The sequence below is a fragment of the Manihot esculenta genome, chromosome 5, assembly GCF_001659605.2.
Source record: "Manihot esculenta cultivar AM560-2 chromosome 5, M.esculenta_v8, whole genome shotgun sequence".
Classification (NCBI taxonomy): domain Eukaryota; kingdom Viridiplantae; phylum Streptophyta; class Magnoliopsida; order Malpighiales; family Euphorbiaceae; genus Manihot; species Manihot esculenta.
In genome coordinates, this window is record NC_035165.2 from 21,207,650 (window position 1) to 21,229,505 (window position 21,856).

At 30.7% G+C, this 21,856-nt stretch overlaps 2 protein-coding genes across 3 annotated transcripts; one reads left to right on the forward strand and one right to left on the reverse strand.

The window, feature by feature from the left end:
* Positions 1 to 1,724: 1,724 nt before the first annotated feature.
* LOC110614388 (probable pre-mRNA-splicing factor ATP-dependent RNA helicase DEAH5) lies at positions 1,725 to 7,219 on the reverse strand. The gene is made up of 3 exons (XM_043956707.1): positions 7,017 to 7,219; positions 3,717 to 6,909; positions 1,725 to 2,354 (listed from the first exon to the last, which is right to left on the reverse strand). Exons 2-3 carry the CDS (start codon positions 6,893 to 6,895, stop codon positions 1,961 to 1,963), a joined length of 3,573 nt encoding a protein of 1,190 aa, XP_043812642.1. The 5' UTR covers positions 6,896 to 6,909; positions 7,017 to 7,219; the 3' UTR covers positions 1,725 to 1,960.
* A 7,470-nt stretch (positions 7,220 to 14,689) lies between these two features.
* LOC110616214 (agamous-like MADS-box protein AGL11) lies at positions 14,690 to 21,341 on the forward strand. Of its 2 annotated transcripts, XM_043957112.1 has the most exons (9): positions 14,693 to 15,016; positions 16,330 to 16,517; positions 19,353 to 19,434; positions 19,534 to 19,595; positions 19,948 to 20,047; positions 20,323 to 20,364; positions 20,472 to 20,513; positions 20,618 to 20,772; positions 21,004 to 21,341. In XM_043957112.1, exons 2-9 carry the CDS (start codon positions 16,336 to 16,338, stop codon positions 21,005 to 21,007), a joined length of 669 nt encoding a protein of 222 aa, XP_043813047.1. In that variant the 5' UTR covers positions 14,693 to 15,016; positions 16,330 to 16,335; the 3' UTR covers positions 21,008 to 21,341. The 2 variants fall into 2 exon arrangements, with proteins under 2 accessions (XP_021614256.1, XP_043813047.1); XM_021758564.2 differs by lacking the exon at positions 21,004 to 21,341 and having other exon boundaries at positions 14,690 to 15,016; positions 20,618 to 20,776.
* The last annotated feature ends 515 nt before the right edge of the window (positions 21,342 to 21,856 follow it).

Here is a 21,856-nt window from a genome sequence, read left to right on the forward strand (position 1 = left end):
CTCTTTTAATCGAGAGCCAACCGCCTCCAAAAGAACAATAATGTAATTTGAGTTGGATTTTTTGAGTGTTTATTTTCTGTCTCATATTTGGGTTTATATGAATAGAAAGTGTTTGAGTTTTTTTATTTTTTCGAATTGTCCTTAGATTTGTATTTGGATTTGTATTTATTGTATTTTTTATCTATTTTATTCTATGATTTTTATTCATTAATTGTATTTGGTTTTGTATTGTTAGTTTAATTTGTGAAAGCTTGGAACTTTGGCTATTTAGGAGATTCAATTTAATTCTTTCAAAATACTTTATTATTGGTAACGTTGAGAATGAACGACTTTATTTTTTGTCAAGTTGAGAATGAACTTTAAGATCTTAAAGTGTTTAGTCTGTTTTTTTTTTTTTGTTTTTGCCATATTTTTTTAACTATGTAGATGATTTGAAACTACAAATTTCTGAGATTATGAAAGAATTAATTCAGGTCGAAAATTGATTTATTTAACCAAACCAAATCGATAAATTTCAGTTTGATTCGAGTTGATTGATTTTTCTAATTGATTCAATTCAATTTTGAAATATAATCAAATTCAGTTTAGTTATTTCGGTTCGGTTTGACTGATCACTCACTCCTAAGTATCACCATTGTCATCCATTTCATCATTTCCAAAACATCATTGTCACCGAATTTATTCACATACCTAGTCTTATTCTTCTTATACATGTCAGGTATAAAATATGCAAACTTAGTTATCTCACCATACGCTAATTTCTTCTACTCATCCTTAATATCTAGATAACTAATTTTATCTACGTCAACATCTTACCATAAATAGATCTCTCCACTCTCATATTCAAATGTATCATTATTTTCCAACAAAATATCTCCATGGTGAATCAATATTGATACATATCTCATATTCTATCACATTGGTTAAAAAAAAAAAACATAAAAAACAAAATGAATTACTAACCACAAAAGCATTATTATTCATACGTATAAAATAAAACTCGAATATAAACCATATATCTTTATGCCCCTTAAAAAAGATAAGTTTACAACAGATAGGAGACTATGATGCTGATACACGACTAAAGGAGATTTTTCAACAATTTTTTATTGCCTTTCTGCTTGACTATAGGTGACCACCATAATAAATTATCACTTGTTCTCTCTCATTCACTAATAACATAATTAGAAAAAAAGATGATTTTTCACTTGAGGTAAAATTTAGAAATTAAATTGAAACAATTATAATAAAAAATTATTTTTAGAAATTTATATATAAAAATTTATGTTTATAGTTTTAAATAGTATTACGAGATTTCACATGTGAAACTCCCGTTAATCATATTGACAGAGACATTAATATTTTTTATGGAGACATTAACATTGGGATATATTTAAATACAAAGTAAGAAAATAGAGTTTAATTGGTAAAAAAAATATAATATAATTGTAAAAATTTTAAAAAATAGGTTATTTTGATGATTAACTTAAAAAATTAAATTCATCCATTTTAAACTATAAAATTAATAAAAAAATTAATTAAATTAAATTCTGACAAAATTATTTAATCTAAATATCCACATGTTTAATTCAACACATGAAAATGGTATAATTAGTAGAAAGATTGTCCCTCGTAAATCAAGTTTGAAATTGATCATTCGTTCTAGCCAGCCCAGAACTGGTTTAATAAACCAGACCAAGCGGGGAAAAAACAACTCTGGAAACTGAGCATGGCAATAGGGCTTGGAATTTGCAAGTCAATAAAGGATTCCACAATGAATTCATTCTAAAGCTAAACAAGTCAAAATTATTGAAGTGTCCACATTTCTGCAGGGAAAATCTTCAGCCCTCCAAAGCATCCATCACTTCATTGAGGAGAATATGTACAAGTACACTTAAATTTTACAGCATGACAGAAATGTGATTACAGACCAGTCGACAGCAATAGCTCTTGAAACACATCACGCTCGCCGCTTACTCAATCGCCAGGAATTAGGTTCATGGTATCTGTCATATAGTGGTTCAATCCTTTCTTGACGTTTCCTCTTGCTCATTTTCGTTGGATCTGCCACCTTAAAGAACCTAGGTGCCAGTTCCACGAGCCATTTGGGATCTATAACAGTCACCTCGCGCATGTACTCTTTTGTAGTCATTACCAGTTCATGGTAGATGACCCAGTCTGGTTGTCTCTGAAAAAGAGCACTGCTTGGATGAATGTAAACTGGTTGGTTCTCAACTAGGGTCCGATACCCCTCTTGTGGATCCTTTCTGGCAGCATGAAAAAAGAATCCCGCTGTAATCGCTTTTCTTATCTTCGTGAAATTCTTTCCAGCACTCACAACATCCAATTTGTATCTAAAATTCACCGGTAGCAATTGAGTTAGTATCAAATAGATAAACACATAAATAATGAACCAGTAGCAATTGAGTTTAGAATCAAATAGATAAACACAAATAATGAACGAGTATAGTCCTCCCATTGGCCTATAAGCAATCATCATTGCCCCCCCTTTTTTTTTGAGATCCCGCAAGAATGTATAAAAGAAAAATTACTACTTAATCCGTATAATATGAAAAAACTCACTAGCTGGTTCCTCAATTTTGAAAAATGCATTAAAATGTTCCTGACATTTTTAAAAGTCTATTTGTTAGTCCCTCCGTTAATTTTAACGGTTAAGTATTGCAAAAAAGTCTAAAATACCCCTAACATGGAGGAAGAGTCTAATTAGTAAATTTTAAAAAATCTGAGAGACCAATTAATAAGTTTTTTTAAATCATAAGAACTAAATAGTAAGATATTTGACAGCAAAATTAACAGAGATACTAACTAGTAGACTTTTTAAAACGTCAGGAACATTTAAATGCATTTTTTAAACCGATAGACTAACTAATGAGTTTTCTGATACTATAAGGATTAAGTAGCAATTTTTCCATATATAAATGAAGCTAGATTCGCAAATTAAACCATATAATATGAATAGTATAAACATCCAGGCTACTAATTTGATTGTGATAGATGAAACAGCAAATACTCTATAAAGTCACTTCAACCAGATAATCTACGACCAGGCTACTTTATTCAATAGTGTGACAAAGCAGCAAATCCTCAATAGCGTCCACAGACTAGAAATTGTTGGCAGCTAAACGTAAATGGGTTCAATGAAAAGGTTGATCTTGAAAAGCTAGTCACAATTAAGCATTATATGACTTGCTAACAAATGGCAAGATCAATACAGGTGAAGGACCAATTATCAGAATGGACGCATCCAAACCACAGTTTGAAAACATTCCCTGTATCCCAAAGGGATAAAGGGTAATTCAAAGTGCTCAACATATAGAAGATATTGCTGTGAAACCAGGCTTACATCAACCTGTAATTAATAAGTTCCCATTTGTTAAATCAAAGTTATCTATTAACACAAATCACAATACTACACTAAAGGCACAAATGAAATTTATAAAAAAAAGGTTAAAAAATTACACCCCTAGTCACGCAATTGGAAAAGGAAAAAAAAAGAGGGGGGGGGGGGGGGGGGGGGGGGAGGGGGGGGAGAATACTGACGCCTAGTTGCATAAATACAATCAACAATATATTCCTCTTCCTAAAAAGTGATAGGATCCAAGAAAACAAATATGACAGTTGATAAGAACACATAGAGGAGAATGAATATATGGGCAAAGACATTAGATAAAACAAAAGAAGATGAAAAATCATACTTATCCATGATTGAGAGAAGCTGTTTCCTGACATCCTGTGCCCTCCTCAAGGATCTGGACTGAACAAAATTCTCAAAACACCAAGGCCCTGAAAAGTTCTTAGCTTTCCAAGCCTCATATACAGCAAGTAAGGTCAAATGGTCTCCCTCAGGCTGGAAAAACTTGGCCCTCTTCTGATCTGCTTGAGCTTGTTTTTCCCTAGGCCTGTAGAATATATTACCAGTTTGGATCATAGCAATAATAGTCAAAATCTCATCACTGCACCCAAGATCTACACTCGCCAGCAACATCTTTGACAATGGCGGATCCAGGGGAAATTCAGCCATTTTCCTTCCCAATTTGGTCAGAAGCCCCTCTTCATCCAAAGCTCCTAGACTGTATAATTGTTCCATGGCAGATATGAGGGCCTGTGGTGATGGTGGATCCATAAAATCAAAAGATAATAGATCATTAATTCCCATTGCCTTCATCGTGAGTGTAGTAAATCCAAGGTTTATTCTTTGAATTTCTGGAATTGAGGTCGGCGACATCTCATTACGATATGCACTTTCAGTATACAGACGATAACATTTTCCCGGTCCAGTACGCCCAGCTCTTCCAGCTCGTTGCTTGGCAGATGCTTGTGAAATGGGTGTTATAACCAGAGAATCAAGCCCCTGCTTTGGATTATATACATTCTGCTTTGCAAACCCAGGATCAATAACATAAAAAATCCCATCAATTGTCAGTGAGGCCTCAGCAATATTGGTTGCCACAACAACCTTCCTCTTACCTGGTGGGGCAGGTTCAAATATCCTGGACTGCATTTCACTGGGGAGTGCACTATAAACAGGTAATATAATTAATTCAGGAACATTTTTTCCTAAACCCTTCATCCTCTCATAGAGAGATTGGCATGCAAAATCAATCTCCTCCTGACCAGTCAAGAAAAGAAGTACGTCACCTTCAGGTTCTGTCAAGTGGATCTGTAGCACAGTGATCAAAGCTGCATCTAAGTAGTCACTTTCTGGCTGTTTGGTATACAATATCTCCACGGGAAAAGTTCTCCCAGGAATTGTGAATATATTACAGTTGAAGAAATATCCTGAAAATTTCTCTGCATCTAGTGTGGCAGATGTGACAATCAAGCGAAGATCAGGTCTCCTCTTTACAAGCTGTTTAAGTAACCCAAAAAGGACATCAGTGTGGATTGTCCTCTCATGAGCTTCATCAAGCATTATCACCGAGTACTGAGAAAGATTATCATCAATCAGAATTTCCCTAAGTAGCATACCATCTGTCATGTACTTGATCACTGTGTCCGGTCCAGTACAATCCTCAAAGCGAATGGCATAACCAACCTCCTCCCCTAAACGACACCCAAACTCTTCAGCCACCCTCTTGGCCACAGACATTGCAGCCACCCGACGTGGCTGAGTACATCCAATCTTACCCCTCGTAGTATAACCTGCCTCAGCAAGATACTGTGTCACCTGGGTAGTCTTACCAGAGCCTGTCTCACCAATTACAACCAGAACCTGATTATCATGGACAGCTTGAATTAACTCTTTCTTCAATTTGTAGATTGGCAAGCTCTGCCTCTGCTCCTGAATTGATAGCTTTGATCTTTGCCCAAATGTTAAAGCTTTTCCAAATGCATCCTTCTTCCACTCAGGCATGTCATAAGCAGATAACCCAACACCTCTAAGCTCCTGAGCCAGATGCCTCTCACCAGTCTCAGGCATTGGGTCTTCCCAAGGACGATTAAGATCCTTTGGTATTGAATCAAGCATCGTCCTCTGCTGTTGTTCCCTTACCTCTCTTCTCTCCTTTATAAGTGCAGACTGAAGGGCAGCTGCACGACTCAATGATCCTTCTGGATTCTTAAAAATCTTCACCGGAGACATATCAACAGAGTACCGAGTCTGCCCTTGCAAAAATGCAGGCTCATCTTCATTTAACTCAATTTCAAGATCCTCCTCAGCGCCCTCTTCCTGATAAAGCATCCCATCTCGCTCTTCATCATACATGGGATACTCTTTGACACTTAAAACTCCAGATGCAATCAACTGTTTTGCCTCCCATCTCTCAGGTGAGCTCATTCTCTTCAATGGTCGACGCGATGGAACAGCATCATCCTCCTCCATGATCCTAATCCCAGAAAGCCCTGTCCTGGTCACTGGTCCCTCCTTGGATGCTGAAGGATTGGTCCTAAAAGTATCATCATCATCTGAGCTCTTCTTCAAAGGAAGTAGATCCTTACCCGTATTCTGATCAACATCCCTCATGGAAAGACTCAACTTCTGTCCGGAAATTGAAATCACCTTAACATAAACCTCCTGGTCCCGCTTCACAACATCCTTGGCATTACCAATCCTCCTATTTGCAATCTGAGAAACATGAACCAAACCCTCCTTGCTCCTAAGGTCATTCAATTGCACAAAACAACCTGAGTCCATCACTCTTGATACCCTACCCTTATACACCTTGTACAATTCAGGCTCACTGGAAGTATTGTGTCCATTCCTCCTATCTCTTTCACTTTCACCACCCTCCCTGTCATGATAACCATTTTCTTCACTCCCATTTCTCCTATGCCTGTCATGCCTATCCCTCTGCTTTCCTCTACTCCTATAATCACCACCTCTACCGTCATGACCATTATCATAGTCTCTATCTCTACGTCTCTCATCTCTATCAGATCTATCCCAATACCTATCTCTATCCTTACCCCTCCAGTCTCTGTCTCTGTCTCTGTTCCTACCGTCCTCTGCTTTTTCCTGTTCATTCCTTCTTTCCAAAGCCTCCATTTCCAACTCGCGTTCAAGGTCCTTGGCTCTCTCCTTACTGTCTGCAATAGCAAGAGCTCTGAATTTGGAATTTTTAGCATCAGCGAGAGAAGCGGTGTCTTTATTCTTTGATTCCTTGCCAGACTTGGGCTTGGGCGGAAGGATGGCGTGAATGATAGTTAGTAATGTGCGGACAAAGTAATCGGGCATCTCGGCACCGTTTTCCTTCAACTTCGAATCAAATTCGTCAACGGTCTCACAGTTTCGGCCTAATTCGGTGATGAACTCCGCCAATACTTTGTCTCCAAACCCTAAGTGAGTTTCGAGTTCCGTGCAAACCTTAGATACGAGAGATAAGTATTCCAGTTTCTTAAGGCCATCGTCATCTCGTGTTTGTGTTGTGGTAGCCATTATTCAATTTCAAGCTGTATAATAGAACGAATATCGATTCAAAACTGAATGGGAAAGTTTGGGATATTTGAAGCTAAAAGTTTAAAGCTTCTAGTAGAGGGTTAGGATTTTGATTGCGTACCTTGGTCTCGTTAAAGTTCCAGAAGCTTACTAGATATTCGACTATGGCATCTGCAGATTCAGTGGAAATTTTTCCTCGTCTTTCTTCTTCTTCTTCTTCTTCTTCCTCTTTCCTTTTTCCTCCTAATTCCCAAAAACCTAGGGCTCAATGAATTCGGATCCAAAATAAGTACAGTTTTTTTTTTTTTTTCGGAAAATAAGTACAGTTAATCCAATCCTTATACTTTTGTCAAAGGATATTTAAACATTTATATTTATATTAAGAGTTAAATAAGGTATTGGTTTCGACTTCAAAAAAAAAAAAAAAAAAAAGGTATTGGTTTCGAAAAAAAATATTAATTTAATATAATATTATTTTTTAATAATAATATTTTTTATAATTTGAAATATTAAATTAAAATCATTTTAATTAACATAAAAATGATAAAATATATAAAAATAGAAAATAATCTTGAGAATTAGAAAAAGAATATTTTATTATATAAATAATATTTTATTATTTATAAATAATTTTACTCTCTAAATTTTAGCATAATTAATAAATTTCTCTCTATTTTTAAAATCAAATATTTAAATTTTTTTATAATAAGTTAATCCAAATCAAAGGTATTTTTATTTATTTTTACTATTAAAAATATAAAAATATCTTTATTTTTCTTTTTAAATTAATAAATTACACTTCAATCTTTAAATTTTAATATAATTAATAAAATAATTTTTATATTTTTAAAATTATATACTTAAATACCTCAATGATCTATCTATCTTCATATATTATAATTTAAATATTTTAATTCTTATTTTTTATTCAAAATAACATTTAAGTCCCTATTAATTTTTATGTATAATATATAATTTAACTAATTTTTAATATTTTTTATTCTTTAATTGTCTTTCATTAAAATATTTCAATATTTATAATTTTAAAATTTTTATAAAATATTTATAATTTTAATTTTTTTAAATAGTACTAAGTAATTTTAAACAGATAATAAACTTTTTATAAAAAATATTTTAAAAAGAAAGAGAAAATTTAATCATCTACTAGTTTTAAACTAATATCTATAATAGATTAAAAAAATTATAATTTTAAACGGATTAAATATAGAGATATTAAGAATTTAATTTTAAGAATATAAAGAATAATTTATTACTTACGCTAAAACTTAAAAACTAAAATATAATTTATATAATATAAAATTCTCACCTATACTAAAAAGGATTTAAATATTCTGAGAATATTTTAAATATTTAAAATATTTATTCTTATTTTTGATCGATTGAGTAACAAACTTTTAATTTAGACAAAATGATTATATACAGATTTAAATATTTAATTTTAAAAATATAAAATATTAATTATATTAAAATTTAAAAATTAAAGTGTAATTTTTCTTAAAAAATATTATATTACGTTAGAATTTATTTAATTTTTAATAAATATATAAATTTAATTGATAAAAATATTAAATTGATCTTATTTAATTTTAAAATAAAAATATAAAACTTTAATTGAATTTATTTTCAATTTGAATTTGACGGTACTAGGATATAGTATGTTAAAATAAATATGTTTGACTATGTTAAAATAAATTTGTTTTGGCATAAATTTTATTTTAATTTTTGAGTTATAGCATAATAAATATATCAATTTTTATATTTTTAAAATTAAATACTTAAATTACTTTATTTTTATTTTATTCAAATGCAAAGTCATTTTATATATTTCACTTACTAGTGAGAAAATATTTATATTAGTCTCTTTAAATTAAAATTTTAAAAGCTAAGGTTTTAGATCAAACATATAAATCCTAAAGTTTTTATATATTAAAGTAGATTGGTCTCTAAAATCAAAATCTATAATTTTATTTTAAGTAGAAATTGAGAAAGTAGAATTTAAAATCTCTCAAGTTTACTCAAATACACTTACTATCAGACTAAACCTGTTAGTACAACTTTTATCTTTTTATACACAACACAAATCAATTTGGAATTTTTTGACTTTCTGTCACTTCTCAATTTTTTGAGTATAGAATTTAACTAATTATCAATATTTAAATCTTTCATATTTAATTTATTAAAACACATCAGCCATTCTTATAAAACTTCACAGATTTCTCAAAAGACTTCCTCCTATTTTTAATTCCTTCCATTTTTCATAGCCAAAGCAAGTATTAAAAGACAACCTCTTTCATAATTTAAACACTTCGTGTAACTGAAAAAAAAAACTTTCATATAATTAAATCATTTTTACAACCGTTACGAGCAATAAAAATATTAAATAATAATAAAATATTAAATAATAATAAAGCTTTCAAATTTTATAATACATATTCAATTCCCTCAAACTTTTCTAACATAAATTTATGACATTCCTTCGAGTTTTTCGCTTTATTCTTTATCTTAAAAAAATATTTCTTAACTTTGGACAACATGTATCAGCTGAAATTTTTTTTCTAACATTTTAAAATATTATTTTATTAATATTATAATTAGAGAATTTTTAAATTTTAAAAATATTAAATTAGTTATAAATTTCATAAATTTCTTTTATACTATTTATTTATGCATATATTTTTATGCTTAAACTAATAATTTTATTTATTTCTAATATTTTAAAAGCGAATGATATGAAAAATATTTATTTTGTTATTTATTATTTTATTAGTAAATATTGTAAACAAATAAAATTAATCGAATATACTCTAAATTTTATGGATTGCACTTTAAATTTTTGTAAATTAATAAAAATATACAAAAATAATTTTATCATAAAAATTTTAGAGTTCAATCAATAATATTTTAAGTATAATTAACAATAAATTGAACTATTATTTGTATTTTCTGACAAGTTATTAGTGATATGGTTAACACATATTTAATAATTGTAAAAGTATTTAATAAATTACAATTTTAATTCAAATGTTTAATAGATTAATCTAAAATTTAAAATGGTAGTAGGGTGCAAATATATATTTACCTAAATTATTTCATACATCCAAATAAATACCAAAAAGATTTTTCCTCATCATTCTTGGGTGACACAGAACGGTCCGCTACATACCAAAAAGAATTGCAAAATCAATTAATGTAGCAGCAATGTTCTTGCTCTTAATTAAATTTTCTGAATGGGAGATTTTATGTTAGAGATTTTAATTTTAGTAAGGGATGAAAATTTATTACTAAATAAGAGAACAAATCTCTCCTTAACAACAATAGCAAAATTAAAACGGATTGGCAACATATTCATATTTGTTATTGATATTAATTTCCTCTTTTATAATTTGTTACAAACCAGTTACTAATCTGTAACAAACAAATTTTGTTACTGTTTTTTTTACTTTATTGTGAAATCTTCTACCTCTTCTACTGAGTTTATGAGAACTGAAAATGTTAATACCTTCTGTAAAGGAATTTCAAAGTCTCTTATTGGCCTTCCTTTTGGAAATTCTCATAGTATAATATTGGGAAATTGCATCTTGTTGGCAGATTATTATCCAAAATGGTATCTTACAAGGATTGTGGTTTTTTTTTTTTTTTTTTCCCTTTCTCTTCTTCCTTTTGGGTTTATAGTTAAAATCTAATAAATCTTACACTATAATTTGTTTCAAACCATGCATAGAAACTTACCATAAAAGTTGTTGTGTGTATCTGTAGCGAGCCAATGAACAGCAGTATTTGCTTTTCTGAAAATATGTCTAATAAAAATATCTAACCAAGTATATTTTGCCCATTGAATAGCTTGAACCACTGCCTCAGATCTTTCGGCAACGCTAATACCAGAAATAATTTCCACAGCCTTTAGACAGTTGGACTCTATAACAAGTTTACTTGCTGAGACTTCCTTTGCACGCTTAATGCCTTCATAAATGGCCCAAATTTCAGCACCTAATAGGATCTGCCAACACAAGTACAAAAATCTTTCACCCAGTCGGCTTTAGAATTCCTTAGTCCCTCCACCCAACACTAGTTTGTTTTGTCTTCTCCCAAATCCATGCATCAACGTTTTAGGAAATTTTTATTGCTATCTCGTTGCTTTTGTTTTGGATTTTGAGCTGTATGCTTTGGTTTTTATAGTAGTTCTACTTTAGTTTCAAGTTTTTTCACTTGGTCTGCAACTTGTTAGCTAAGTTGGATGTTTTGAGATTGGCGTACTAGTCTAGATTTAACAGAAGATGCTGATATTCTATAAATTTTGCTTAAAAAAAATAAAATAATTACAATTATATATTTATCTATTTCTCATTGACTTAATTTCTCTGAATTTCCTAATTCAGTTATGAATACAAAATGTTGAATATCATATGCATTGATGAATATGTTGTGACGTATAAATTATTTTACATTTATATAAAATAAATTGTGATCTAGAATAAAACTGTATATATTCACAAGATTAGTTGATTTCAATAATTAAATTCCATTAAATGTATTTTGCAGTCTGATATTTTTGTAATTGATTAAGAAATATTTTTGACTTTATCTCATTAATAAAAAATTATTTTATGCTCACTAGACTAAAGTCGTATAAAAAGTTAATATTACTACAATAAAATCAATAATTTATTGAAATAAAAACTTAATTAATTTAAATTTACTCTAAATTGCCATATAAGTCATGAGTATATGTTATTAACAATTGAATCCATTTTATTCTATTTATTAGTAATATTTACTTTATTAAAAAATTTATTAGATGAAATGGTCTAGATATTTATGTAACTAATTCATAATTATAGTTAATTTTTTTAAAAATCTCCTTTTTCAATTTATTACGACTATAATAAAATTTTGGTTAAATAGTTAAGTTTAAGTTTAGAAATTTTAATATACATTGCAACATAGTATCTAAGTTTGACGAAAACTACAACTCAGTGCACATACTTCCAAAAGTAGAGAAACTGATGATTTTTTTGGTGGAGGACTGTAACATCAGCAAAACCTTGTGATTCTTTTATAATTGAGCAAAGGAATAAATTGAATCTTCCAAGCAAGAACTAAAGCATTTACCAATATAATTAAGCTTATCTACTATATCCTAATATATATATTTTAAATTCAATTTAATTCTTTGATCATCATTGTAATAAATTAAAAACACTTTATTTTATCATACAAAATTTAGCTGTAATAGTAAATTCATACGAATATTAGACTTTCTTTTGTTTAATAAATTTATAAAAATTCAATAACGAGGCAAAGGATGAGGAACACTTAACTGTGCCTGCAATACAAAGGCCATAGCAGCATGACTAAACTGTTGAAGCAGGAAAACTTCAAGTGAGGCATACGCATAATGCTAATTAAATTTAGGAATGTGAAAATTATTATAACAATTGTATCGATAATAATATATAATTATTATTTTACATTTAAAATAAAATAAATAGTCTATTCATTAATTTTCATATTTAATTTTTATTTATTGCGTTTGTGAGATTTTTTATCCAAATAAATTATATATTCTTTCGTATGCTGGGATATCGCTTTTAATTATATAATTATATGCATGTTACGTCAGATCATAACTTTAGAAAATATTATCAATTAAACATTTTTTTTGAAAAAATCAAAATTTTAAACTTAACGAATGTGTTTTTTTTTTTCTTTTAAATAAGATAAGCTTCAATTTTTTTATTTTAAAGTTAATTTTTTAAAAAAAAAATTGGACGCACTATCCTAGCTAGCACACTAGATATATTTTATAATTTAGATTAAATTAAATTTAATAGATTGTTTTTAAATTCAATCAACAAATAAACAAAAAATTCACAAATTAATTTAATAATCATATATATATACATACACACGTGGAGTAAATTAGAGTCACATATTTAACTTTAGCATTTAAAATTTATTAAATATTGATTAACTAAAATATTGGCCAGATTCAAATTAAACATATGATACCATAATCATATCAGAAATTTGAAGGCATTATGATAAAAAAAAAGAGTATTTCTTATATTATTAAATTAAATTAAACCATATAGTGAATAATTTCAACATTTTTCCCTCCCAAAGCCACTCATAATTTCATGAATTAGGAGCAAGTATCAAAGCCACCCTCGAGTTCACTGTTTAGGAGTGAGTATCAAATTGATTTTGAAAAAAAAAAAAGATTAATTGTGAGTCTATTTTCTATACTTATTATTTTGTGCTCATCTCAAGCATAATTTTATTAACTTATATTTTCTATCTTTTAACTAATTTTGAGATCTAATTATAATTACTTATCACATAAAATTTTTAATTATAAGGTAAATTACACTTCTGTAATTTGGATAGACCGAATATAAAGAGATTTCAGGATTCAATTTTAAAAATATAAAAATTAATATATTAATTACGTCAAAATTCAGGAATTAAAGTATCATTTATGTAATATAAAATACTTCACCCATATTGACACGGATTTAAGTATTCATGAGAATATTTTAGGTATTTAAAATATTTATTCTCCCTTTGATTTATTGACTAACGAAATTATGGATGGAAGGACTTCTAATTTGGACGGATTCATTATAGAGGAATTTAAGTGTTCAATTTTAAAAATATAAAGACTAATTTATTAATTATGCTAAAATTTAGAGATTAAAGTATAATTTATCTTTAATTATATTATATTTTTCTTTTTTTAAAAAATAAATTTAAATAAAAAAAATGAGTGAACCAATTTTATTAAGAATCAAATCAAATCAAATTTATCAGTTAATTAATTAAGTTGAAACAAAATTTCAATTAAATTTACACCCAACCTTGCGATAGCTCTCCTCTCCATTCCTTCCATTACAAGAGACCCTAGAAGTAAAAAGGTCAGTCGAAGATCTCAGTATCAGCTTTGTGAATTGCAGTTCATAAATATTGGGTTCAGCTTGTGCATCAATTATGCTGGATTGTCATTTGGGTTTAATTCAAGTTAAAGTCAACCTAAACGACACAACTTTTGAGTTTTTACAGCATTCAAGAGGTTATAATAAGTTGCTTTTGCCCATCTTCTGTCGTTGACATGAATCTTGATGGACATAGGGCATGAGACGATATATACTAGACTTACCATAGTTGTCAATTTTCTCATAATCAAAATTAAAATTTAATTTTTGATTTATGCTTTTCCAATTATAATCAAATTAAGTTAACAAGATTTGTCACATAAAACTAATTCAGCGATGCAAATATCCGCAATATATATATATATATTTTGCTCATTTTAATATCATTCTAATATTTTGCCTAATCGACATGTTTCGTTAGACAAAATAATATCTAGATATATCGACCGACTTATTTTGATAATATTCAAGTCACGTCTAAGGTGATTACCAAAACCTGCTGTCAATACTTATTATTAAATTATTAATATTTTTTATGACTTAAAACGCTACCTTTAATAAAGCTACCCTTTAGAAAGCAGTAACATAAGTGTGTGTATTTGAATTTGAGATATTTGTATTTTGTAGAGGCCAGCAGTGCACATGTACGTGGAAAGCACCAAAGCGTAATATGTCAAAACGGTAATTTTAGAGATACATATTGCTGATCACTATCAGTATCTCTCAAAAATGCAGCACCCATTAATTAGATGGTAGTACCACATTTAATAGATTGATGAAGGGGCATAATAGTCAAACAAAAACACAGAGGTAATTTAGAAGAAGTGAAACAAAAATTGCAGTATATGGTGCGAATTTGCACCTGCAAAGCTGTTTATTTTAGCTAAAACAACAACTTCATGTATGGGATTTTGGCAAAACAACAACGCGCAGGTCCCTTTCCTCATCAGACTTTCTCTCTCTCCCCCGTAAGAAAAGAAAACGAAAGTAAGAAAACCATCCTTCTTTCTTTTCTCCTATCTATTGCTTCTGTTCTGTGCCTAGATACACAAAGAAAGAAAGCCCTATAAATAGGGCAGAGAGAGTGAAGTCTAAGCACTTTGGCTTCTTTGGGATTCTAAATTTTCCGAAAGCTGAAGTGGCCGGAGAGTGACCAAATTAAACCCAGGTCTGTGCTCTCTTTCTTCTAAAAATACCAATATCATTTTTTATCTCCTCTATCTGTGCTTAGTTTCTTTTATAAACAAGCTAAAATCTGTCTTTGAATTGTTTCATGTGTAACAGAATCTTCTTCTTTACCCTAGATGAAGATATATGTTTTCGCTCTCTCTCTCTTCTCTTCTCTTCTTCTTTGTCAGTACTCTCATATCCCTAGATTTGCTTACGTTATTCCCTTTCTTTCTTTTTCCGTGCTCTCAGAAATTTATGTTGTTTTTTCTTTTTTTCTCTTCCTTCAATTTCTCTTTTATCACTTTAATGGCGTTTCTTCATGTTCCAAACCTTCTTTGCTTTATATTTGGCCATCAGGAACACCTCTGAAAAAGAAAACACTGCACTACTGTTTGATTTTTCGCTTCTATGTATGCTTTTACGTTTGATTATTGAGGTATTTCATGTAATATCATCCTGCATCAGTCACCTTGAGCTGATCTGTTGCGTTGATATGTAAACGATGGAGGATACTTCCCAAACATGCTCAAGAAGAGAGACACATATAAAAAGAGAGACAAAGTGACAGGAAATGGGTCATGCATCCAAAAATAGTACTAGCTTCCTGCCAAAAATCTTGTCCGTCTTACGGTAGATTCTGATCTGATTTTTCTGGGATGATTGTACCCACTTTGCCTGTAGTCATTCTTCATATCCATCGATGTCTTCTCGGTGGCTTACATCCATGTTTCCTACGTCTCTTTTGGAGTAAAACTCATCCCTCAAGATCTCCTTTCTTTATCTTTTTATTTTCTTTCTTTCTTTCATATATCTTCTTTTATTTGTAATTTTTCACGCAGATCTGCTCTCGATGCATCTTCTCCTTTTTGATTCATTTTCTACAGATATTTTTATTACTCTAATTTATATATACACACACATATGAAATTAAAAGGAAAGAAAAAAAAAAAAATCTTTTGCTTCATAGATCTCTAGACAAACTTCGGTCGGCAAATATAGGTGCTGTATGAAATTCTCAAACGCTTAGACTTGCTGGTAGATCAAGTCCATCATGGCACGAATGGGATCAGTCAAGACTTGCTTTCATTCCTTTAAAAAAATACAAAGAGTAATTTCTTTTATTTTAAAATTAAAAAAAAAAAAATTCAAATCCCCCCTTGTTGAACTTGTTGAGTTTGTCGAAGTTCATAGCTTTACTGAAGTTTAAATTCAAAACCTTTAACCATTTAGAGACGATTTTACTACTATTAAACTAAAACAGCGAATCTAAAGTTTATACATTTAGTTACATAATAATGATGTGTTGTGTAGGTAGGCATGGGAAGAGGAAAGATCGAGATCAAGAGGATAGAGAATACTACGAATCGTCAGGTGACTTTCTGCAAGAGGAGAAATGGACTGCTGAAGAAAGCTTATGAATTGTCAGTCCTTTGTGATGCTGAAGTTGCGCTGATCGTCTTCTCCAGTCGTGGCCGCCTCTACGAGTACTCCAACAACAAGTAAACTCAATTACCTTAATCTCCTGCAAATTCAACTTCCTTTATTTTCCTTTAATTTCTTTAAGATATATATAGCAATAACCTAACCGTACTATGTGAATTTAAGAATCATTCTCAGATTAATAACACAATTTTTTTTTAAACTCGTTGTGAATCTATAATTGTTGCACATTTTTCCTCGTTGGTGTTCAGTCTTTGAGAATCCATGACATATATATGCATATGTATAGCACAGTTGGTTGCTTGTGAGATTCTCAGTTGATAAGTTTTCATTGTCTTCTTTCTCTTTCTCATTTTAGCTCTAAAAATCTTTTTGTTTGTCCTTTCCACACTTAGCAAAGTAAGGCACTCCGTTCCTCTTCTAGGGTTTCTTCTTTTATTTCATTCTTAATGGAACGGAGTTTATCTCTTTTCTTATATATATATAATTAAATAATCTAGTGATCATTTCTTTTAAAGTGAAGCCTGAAATCTAGAAGAGCTGCAGTTTACGCCCACCTTTTAGGGAGAGCGAAGAAAGCATATCTATTTTATGTATAATGTATATTCTCTAGAGCTCAATCACTATGGTATGGCATAAAAAGAGGATCTATCATGCCTGCTGCAAGTACTTTCCTTGAAACATGCCTGATGTTCTTTTTGTTCCATCATTAGAGCAACCCGTCTTTTCTATACCTTTTTTCTTGGGTGAATTACCTACTCTTTTTGTTAAAATCCATTCCCGTTCTACATGTTCAAATTTCATGAAAATTCATTCAAAAGATATATTTACTTTTTTTCCAGCTTTTTTTTTGCGCTTTTGGAGATATGTGTATGATGTTATATAATATATAGCCTATTTTGATCCACTCCTTGGATGCTACAAATGAAAGAATAGTTACCATATCTTTGTTTGCCTTAGCAGCTTCACTCACTATGGGACTAACCAAAAGGGAGTAATTACTAACTCTCACTGTGTATAAGAGACTAAGATTAAGATGGCAATCAGTACGCATATGTGTGTGTACTGTTCACAAGTATGTGTAATCTCTGAAAATCTCTTAGCATTTTCCTCTTTCGTTGTTTGTAGATCCCCAGTTTCTTTGGTCTTCTGTTTCCATTTTCAGCTTTCAAATTTAACTATTTCCCTTCTTCCAATCCAAATCTAGAACCTCACTTCTCTTCACCCTAAAAGGATTTCGTTGCCGCTTTTCAACATTGCAGTGCCTTCCTGCTTCTCTTCTTGCCTTGAACTTATCATAAATCAATAAAGCGAAATAGTACAGAGGTGCTTTCTGCTAGGGTTTCTCCATTTTAGTGACAACTCTTCCTCTTCCACACATCTCATTTTCCTTTCAATTCTCCCTGTCTATGGCGCGTGAGTTCAAGATAGGTTGACTTTTCATGCGCCCCTTATTATATTAGATGATTTTTCATGGCAACCTTTTAGGGTAGGCATGTTGCCCATAGTAAATAATTTAAAAACTGATATGTGGATAAATTTAGTTATTTTATAAAAAAAAAAGGTTAATAATTAATTTTTTTTAGGTATAATTATTTATTTATAGAGTATAATTTATCTATTTATATGATTTTTATTGATCATTTTATATAGAATAGTATAAATAAAATAACATAAAATTAGATGAGGATTAATTTCTTTATTTTACGCTAAATAAAAAATAAAAAATCACTGCATAGCAATTAATAATAACTAAGCTAATAAGAGCTGATTACCGGGCCTCACCACTCCCATAATGATGCTGGGTCCAAGAAGGCCGTACTGGCCCAACGCTCATCGCTCATGAAGCCATCTTGGCAGACTGGTCTAACACCTTCAGCCCTAACTCAGACGCACAGAGCAAGTCGGGTCACTCACAAGCCCAAGTCCAGTAGGAAGAAGCTTAGCCCGCCCAGTGACGTAACGTGGGAAATGACAGCAGGCCCAGTCACTTCGCAGCCCTGTCCGCATGCTCGCCGGAAGAAATTAAATGGTCGTCTGGCGTGAAGAGGGCGTCTGACGCTTTCGTACGTACGGACCTGCATGACAGAGGCAGGTGGTACTGTAGTAGAGAGGCCGTTAAGCGTCACTAGCATACAAAAGGGAAGAGGACGTCTGACACTTTCGTACATACGGACCTGCGTGACAGAGGCAGGTGACACTGTAATAGGGAGACCGTTAGGCGTCACTAGCATACAGAAGGGAAGGGATAAAAGGAGAGAAATACTTTCCTCTCCGGACAAGCTTATACAACGACTGTAAATTTTATTCTCTGAATTTTAGAGCATGAGAGCATTTAGGAAAGTCTCTCAAAGAATGTGACAAATGTAATGGCATAATGTTTATGAAATGATACGTATTCTCATTTTATATAATAGTAATTTCAGATTTCTTTTAACTTGAATAATCCTGTAAATTAATTTCTAATTATTAATATAATAAATGAAAAAAAAAGTGCATTTACATTAATTCCAATTTATAGTTGGCTATATTTCAATTCATTCTTGTAGCTTTTTGCGTGGGAAAGCAAAGAGAATGAGAGGGTAATGACGAAATTTTAGACGGATAATAAATATATAGAGATCAGAGAATGATCAATTTGGAGCTTTTATAAACTTTAAGGACTAAATTACAAAATGTAAAAATATGATTTTAGCCCTAGCACTATGTGTTACTGCCTATCTTTTAGTCCAGTTTGAGAGTCTAATAAATTATGTAAGTTACTTGGTTTGGGTTAAATTAAATCCTGGTATTAAAATGAAGGGAGGAGCAAATTGAACTCTATTTCTTCTGTATACTGAAGATTCTCAAAATGTATATGTTCATAAACTTGCATCTTTGTGGAATTGAAGCAGCATAAAATCAACTATCGAGAGGTACAAGAAGGCTTGTTCAGATAGTTCAAATACCAGCTCCATTACAGAAATTAATGCCCAGGTAACCCTTTTCCTTAGCTTGTTTCCAAAATTAACTTAATTCATGAATATGATTAATAAACTTTTCCTTTATTTTATGGTGTGGATGGCTTAAATGAAGTATTATCAACAAGAGTCAGCTAAACTGAGGCAACAAATTCAGATGCTACAGAATTCTAACAGGTACTTATTTTTTAATCTTAAACTCAGGATCTCATCATCATGATATAAATATATATATATATATATATATATATATATATATATAGGTCAATCTACTTTCATTTCATTGGAAAAAATGTCTACAATAAAGGATATATTACTATCCAAAAAAGACCATCCCTTGGCCATAATATTCTATAAAGGTAAATGAGAAAGCATTTCTTGAGAGATTATACACTGATATAATATCCATAAAGGTAAATATAATATCCATATATTTAAATGTCTTTATTGCTTTATGATATTTTTTTCAGGGACGAACATGAATGCATGGCAGTTCCTTGCTGTTGATATTTCCTTTTTCTTTTTGTAGGCATCTAATGGGTGACTCCTTGAGTTCCCTAACTGTGAAGGAGCTAAAGCAATTGGAGAATAGACTTGAACGAGGCATTACCAGAATCAGGTCAAAGAAGGTAACAATTTTTCTAATTCAAGTCTTGATATGGCTTAATGTTAGCAAGTCGATGCTGCATTTAAACAATTAAAATCATTTTCTCAACAAAGTTAACTTGCAACTATATATACTCATAACCATGTGTTATACATCTGCTAAAGCAAGTGATGAGAAGCTCTGTCTATTTGTTGAAATTTATTGCATATTTATTTTATGCTTCAAAAATTATAAGAACTTTGATGGTGTATAATAGGTGGATTTAAATTTTCACTTTTCTGTTATTTTCTGCAACAGCATGAATTGCTGCTGGCTGAAATAGAGTACTTGCAGAAAAGGGTACTTTCGTTCTTGTTCTAATTTTACTCATTTCATTTCTTTATGCAACTTCTTGAAGTCTACTGTCTTATATATGTCTTAAAACGTACGGCACTTGGTATTTGTAGGAGATTGAGCTGGAAAATGAAAGTGTTTGTCTTCGTACCAAGGTATAGAAAAGCAAATGATTCTTCCAGCAGCTTGCACGACAAACAGTTGCAATCTATTTCCCAAGTGAAAATTACTCTTAACTATTTCCTTTTTCCAACTTCAGATAGCAGAAATCGAGAGGCTTCAGCAAGCAAACATGGTGACTGGAGCAGAGCTCAATGCTATTCAGGCATTAACATCTCGCAATTTCTTTGGTCCTCACATGATTGAGGGCGGAACTGCATACTCTCACCCTGACAAGAAGATTCTCCATCTTGGGTAATTCATATCTTGATTTCCATAAATATATTTTTCTCAATTTTTACCGCAAAAGATAAATACTAATTTCCCTCTACTTTTTTCCATAATAAACATTTTAAATACCATTCTTAATTTTTAAATTATTTGATTAACGATTAAATTGACAAAAACAGTGAGAAAGATCAAAGAGTCGATGAAATTTTTTCTTCCTAACATAATTTATCCTGATGGTGGATTGCGTTCATGCAGGTGAACAGTAAGAGAAGCAAGTGAAGGTGCAAGTGTTGTGCTGATTTATGTATTATGTAATCCAAAAATAAAGATATACCAAAACCCTAGTACTGTGTAATTATGATGAACGTGTGTCGTCCAGTTAAACTGGAACTACTGTTTAAGTCAGCTCCTTCTACTTGGCCAATGGAACTGGCAGCTTCCTCCACTAACCGCGACTTTTTTACATGGCTTAATGCAGTAGTAACAACTATAACTGGCTTAATCACTGATCACTGTTGAAGGCCAGTGATTATGCTAGTTTTATCAAATATTTGTTTGGTTGTCTTGTGGACTTCTATTGTGTAATTGATGAATAAATTAAGACAAAATTGGCTTCTAAATTATCAATTAATGTTTTTTTAGACCTTAACATTTAGAATTTGGCCAATCATTTTCTCAAATTAATACTTAGTGATTTTTAATATTGTTTTTGCCTTTTTAAAAAAATTTTACAATTTTTAAGCTTAATTTAGATAGAAGACAAAAATTCATTTTCATATAATATTAAGCCGCACCCTAATTTGATTTTACCTCTTTATTCATATAAAACTGAGGGGTAAGTTGTATTCATACAAAACTGAGACGCTGTATTCGGTTTAAATCGAAAAAATTAATCGAATTAAATTAATTTAAAAATTTGGTTTGATTTTTTATTCATTTCGATTCGGTCCGATTTTTAATTTCAAAAATTTTAGTTATTTTAGTTCGGTTCAGTTTTTGATAAAAAAAAAATTAAAAAATCAAACCGAATCGATTAGTGATAATAATATATTATTTTCAATAATATAGTGAGATTAGATCATAATAAAGTGAAAATATTTCAATTAAA